The 5207-nt window shown below is 47.1% G+C and overlaps 1 protein-coding gene across 1 annotated transcript; it reads left to right on the forward strand.

Moving 5' to 3' along the window:
- On the forward strand, window positions 1-1927 carry LOC102442376 (olfactory receptor 52W1). Its single transcript, XM_006094575.3, has one exon. It carries the CDS (start codon window positions 402-404, stop codon window positions 1362-1364), a length of 963 nt encoding a protein of 320 aa, XP_006094637.1. The 5' UTR covers window positions 1-401; the 3' UTR covers window positions 1365-1927.
- The last annotated feature ends 3280 nt before the right edge of the window (window positions 1928-5207 follow it).

Below are 5207 nucleotides of genomic sequence, written 5' to 3' on the forward strand. Positions count from 1 at the left end.
CACCAGAGACTGAGACCTACTCTATTTAAACCCGGAGGAAGAAAAACATACATCTCAGCTCCACTCTCAGCTGACCTCCCACTGAAGGGCTCTGACTGTACCAGCCACTATAGCAGTGACCACGCCCTTCCTCACTACCACTGTCCCCTCTCTCTCTCCCTACCCTCATGAACTTTCAAGTGCAAAGGATTCTCCCATCCTAGCTAGGGTTATGGTCTTGATTATCCATTCAAATCCCCAACTAAAGATAAAAACCCTGTGATCTTCCCAGCCCTGTACTACCCTTTACATACTCTATGGATAGGTCTGTGCCACTGTGGCACCCCCAAAAATCCCTCCGTTTGTCCTTCCCTTCTCAGGAGTCATGCCCCCATGAGCCCTAAAGCTTTACCCCACACAGGATGGCAGAAGTTCCACAGCCCAACTCCACCTTCCCACGCCCAGCCTTCTTCCTACTGACTGGCATCCCAGGGCTAGGGGGGACCCAGGCCTGGCTGACACTGGTCTTTGGGCCCATGTATCTGCTGGCCCTGCTGGGCAATGGAACAATGCTGGCAGTGGTGCAGGTAGATTCCACACTGCACCAGCCCATGTTTCTCCTCCTGGCCACCCTGGCAGCCACAGACCTGGGCTTAGCCACATCCGTAGGCCCAGGGTTGCTGGCTGTGATGTGGCTCGGACCCCGCCCTGTGCCATATGCTACCTGCCTGGTCCAGATGTTCTTTGTCCATGCGCTGACTGCCATGGAATCTGGAGTACTCCTGGCCATGGCCTGTGATCGTGCCGTGGCAGTAGGGAGTCCACTGCACTACTCTATCCTTGTCACCAAAGCTCGTGTGGGATATGCAGCCCTGGCACTGGCACTAAAAGCTGTGGCTATTGTTGTGCCTTTCCCTCTGTTGGTGGCACGATTTGAACACTTCCGAGCCAAGACCATAGAGCATGCCTACTGTGCACACATGGCGGTGGTGGAGCTGGTGGTGGGTAACACACGGGCCAACAATCTGTATGGGCTAGCGCTCTCACTGGCCGTGTCAGGTGTAGATATTCTGGGCATCACTGGCTCTTATGGGCTCATTGCCCACACTGTGCTGCGACTGCCTACCAAGGAGGCCCGTGCTAAGGCCTTTGGCACATGTAGTTCCCACATCTGTGTCATTCTGGCTTTCTATGTGCCTGGTCTCTTCTCCTACCTCACACACCGCTTTGGTCGTCACACTGTCCCCAAGCCCGTACACATCCTTCTCTCTAACATCTACTTGCTGCTGCCACCTGCCCTCAACCCTCTCATCTATGGGGCCCGCACCAAGCAGATCAGGGACCGGTTCCTGGAAACCTTCACATTCAGAAAAAGCCAGTTCTGATGGGCACTGAAAACAATGAAGCCTAGAGGTGGTGCTGGGGGACATTCAAAAAATCTGGAATCTGGAAGTATGAACTATGTCATTGGCCTCATTATCTGCATATGACTCTCATAACCACTCAACAGGTGTTTGCTGTGAAGCCCCTACTATGGGTACCACTGGAATGTGTAGTTAGGCCTAGCCACATATCCTGCTTGTGGGGAGGCAGGGGTCAGGGGCCAGTGTGTTACCATGCAAGGAAAATAAGATCAGGAATTATCGTGGGATCCTAGCACACAAGATTTAAAGAAAACTCCCCTCCTTGCCTCTCCCCATCATTTTAACTTAAGTCTGCCCCTGTTCCCTCACAGTAGCTCCTCTGCAGATCCTGAATCTAGGTGTCTGGGAAGAGGGACAGTTCCTCTGGAGACTAGTTCTTGTCTGGGATCACAGCCCTATTTCTGGGGTCAGATTCTGTTCTAGCCAGAGTCATACAGGCTTCTCCCCCACCTTCCGAGAATCTAGATGTGTCCTGGGGTCCCAGTTTCACCAGGACACTGATCTTTAAGATATTCCCAGTTCAGAGAATCCTCTTGGTCTCCTGTGTAATCACTATCTACCCACTCCACCCCACCCCCGGACCACACACTCCATTGCCAAAGTCTTAAGAGTTAATGGCTAGAAGTTCTCTCCCGAGGCTTGCAGCTTCATGGGTCAGGAGTCCAACTGAAATAAATTTTTATATCCCTAGAAAACCATTGTAATTATGTTGCCTGCTTGCCTGAAGTCCAGAATCCCTATGATCTCTTACCAATCTGCCCTTTTGCACATCCTCAGCCACGAATGTAAAATTCCCAAGTAAAAGCCTCATCAACAACCCTATTTGTCTTGGCCAGTGGTTCCCAAACTTATTTGGCCTACCGCCCCCTTTCCAGAAAAAATATTACTCAGCGCCCCCTGGAAATTAATTTTTTTTAATTTTAATAGCAATTAAACAGGAAGATATATGCCCCCAAATGCACCTGTGGCCATCACCGCCCCCCTGGATCGCTGCAGCGCCCACTTTGGGAATCACTGGTCTTGGCCAACATCATCAGAAGCACATGATGTTGGTGCAATATGATGAAACAGGAGTATTTCACATAGCTGTGGCTACAGAAAAGAGATACTAACAGGTTTTGCCATGGTGTTGCCCAACAGCAGATTCACTTTGCACTCCACACTAGGAGGGATATTGCACAAAAGATCTCTCATACCAGCATGCAGTCCAGAATGAGTATAATCTCAGACATAAGGCAGGGAGTCACTGTTATGAGGTCACAGAAAGCTGCAGGCTGCACAAGTGGACCAAAGTGCTCCAGGAAAACTATCATAACCACAAATATTGGAGTTAGCCATGAAGACCTGAATCCAGGTGGAATGCAGACCAGAGCAGATAGCTGGACCACACACCATGGGACACTGCACAGGAGGCCATATGGCTGAAAAGGCAGGTGGATGCCATCTACAGGGCCACATGGGGTCTCATCGGGCCTCATTTCAAGGAACTGAAGAGATAGCCCAGAAGCTATGATTTTCAGAGGTGCTGTCAAACTCCAACCAAGTGGAAGAGGAAGAAATCTACACTTTTCCTCAACCCAAATGTGAGCTCAGTCATTCTCATGAAGTTTTAAGTTAAAAAGCCCTCCAGACAATAATTCTGTAAATAATTGTGACAAAATTCTAATCTTAACGGGATACAGGTCTTTAAGATGTCCATATCTTTCTCTTAGGGGTTCCTCTTCAATAAATCTAGCCTGACAAAATAATTACCAATACGAACAAAGATGTATGCAATAAGATATTAGATTGTAAAAAATGTTGACAGTCCTGTCACTCACACACACACACACACACTTTGCCTTTCCCCTCTGGTGCATGAAAAGTGAAATCGTGGCAGCCAATGTTCATAAGCAATGAATTCTGTCAGCCTCCCAGCACAGAAAGCCTCTCTTCTAAGGCAGTTTCACCCCCTGGTTGTGCACAGCTCCCCAAGGCAGCTGATTCCAAAGCTGTGCATTGTTCATCACAAGAACTTTCTTCCTTGCAAGCTGAAAATCCACCCCCTTGGGCATTTGTATTTTGTTTTGGATTGAGATTACATACATATCTACCATGTGATGTGTTTAGAAAGCTTTACCAGCACTCGCTTGCTCCTCGAAACACCTGAGAACAATTATAAGCCCGTAATCCCTTACTTACAATTCCAAAGTTAAAAAAAACTCTCAACAAACAAGTGTTTTCATAACTTTGGCCCAGAATGTCACCTGAACCATTTACAATTGTATTTATATTTATATTTATTTTCGAGTGACTATTCATATATTTAGCTGCAGATGTTGATCAGAGAGCACTGCCCTAAATCTCACTGGGGTATGTATGTCTCTGTACCTCTGCATCTGTCTCCTCCTTGCACTGTCAGTCCATTTCGCTCTGTCTGTCTCTCACATAAGGACACTATATTACCTTTCTAAAATCCAAAACATTCTGAATTACAGGCCTTGGCTGATGTGGCTCAGTTGGTTGACATTGTCTGGTACACTGAAAGGTCACTGGTTGGATTCCTGGTCAGGGCACATGCCCAGGTTGTGGGCTCCATCCTCTGTCAGGGTGCATGCGGGAAGCAGCTGATCATTGTTCCTCTCTCACATAGATAGTTCTCTCTCCCTTTCCCTTCATCTCTCTCTAAAATCAATAAAAGCATGTTAAAATTTTTAAATAATAAAAAATTCTGAATTACAAAACACACTTATCCCTAAAGTTTTCAAATAATGGATGGATTAGAAACTTATACAATTATCCCTGCAGCCTGAAAGAAGTGAAGACGTGTTAGGGTTCTTGATCACTCTAAAGTCTTTGCTATCCACACTATTCTATCCTGCCCTGCAGGTTGCCTGCAGAGAACCTCATGTTCTCTGGATAATCAGTCCCACCAGTTGGTTGACCTCATGATCTCTACTCTGGTCACCCCATAAGCTGCAGATGATCTGTGTTTTTCCCAGGGAAGTCCCCAGAATTTGCCACACTGGAGGCAAACCCCATGAACAAAATATGGCCCACATAGCCCAGCCTTTGGGCTCATCAACTCCATCCAGAACTCAGTTGTCATCTGTTTTCCTTCAGCGACTTTCTGAGTCTCAGACTTTCTGAGTCAAAAGGAAAGACAGACTTATTTAATGTCAGGAAAGGGCAGTGTAGAATTTAGAAAACCTAGAGAATCATGGTAGCCCAGCCAACATGGCTCAGTGGTTGAGCCTCAGCCTATGAACCGGGAGATCACGGTTCGATTCCTAGTCAGGGGTCATGCCCAGGCTGTGGACACAATCCCCAGTGTGGGACATGCAGGAGGCAGCTGATCAATGATTCTCTCTCATTGATGTTTCTCTCTCCCTCTCCCTTCCTAAAATCAATAAAAATATTTTTTTTAAAAAAAGAGAATCATGGTAATTAGACAGTAAAAGACAAGACAGAGGTATGGACTTCTGGGTGCAAGGTTCATCAGTACTCAATTTCCCCTCAGCCTCCTCTATGAAAATCCGAAAGAGACCCTCAATCAATTTACCAACAGCCCATCACCCCTGCACCTACCTCATCCAAGCCCTTCTCATTCTGGAATCTCCTCAAGATATGGATGTGCACATTCTCTGCCAGTTTATCAATAATTCCCATTGTCTCTGTACCTCTGCATCTCTGTCTCCTTCCACTGTCAGTCAGTTTTGCTCCAGGTCTGTGTCTCTTGTCCAAGTGTATCTCTCTCTACCTCTGTGTACCTCAGAATTCCTTAACCGCAGGGAACAGAGGTACTAACCATAGTACACCAGGTGA

Source organism: Myotis lucifugus, unplaced genomic scaffold, assembly GCF_000147115.1.
Source record: "Myotis lucifugus unplaced genomic scaffold, Myoluc2.0 scaffold_138, whole genome shotgun sequence".
NCBI lineage: Eukaryota > Metazoa > Chordata > Mammalia > Chiroptera > Vespertilionidae > Myotis > Myotis lucifugus.

Bases quoted from the DNA above. Each gene is read 5' to 3' on its own strand.
- LOC102442376 (XM_006094575.3), top strand. From the start codon at position 402: ATGGCAGAAGTTCCACAGCCCAACTCCACCTTCCCACGCCCAGCCTTC.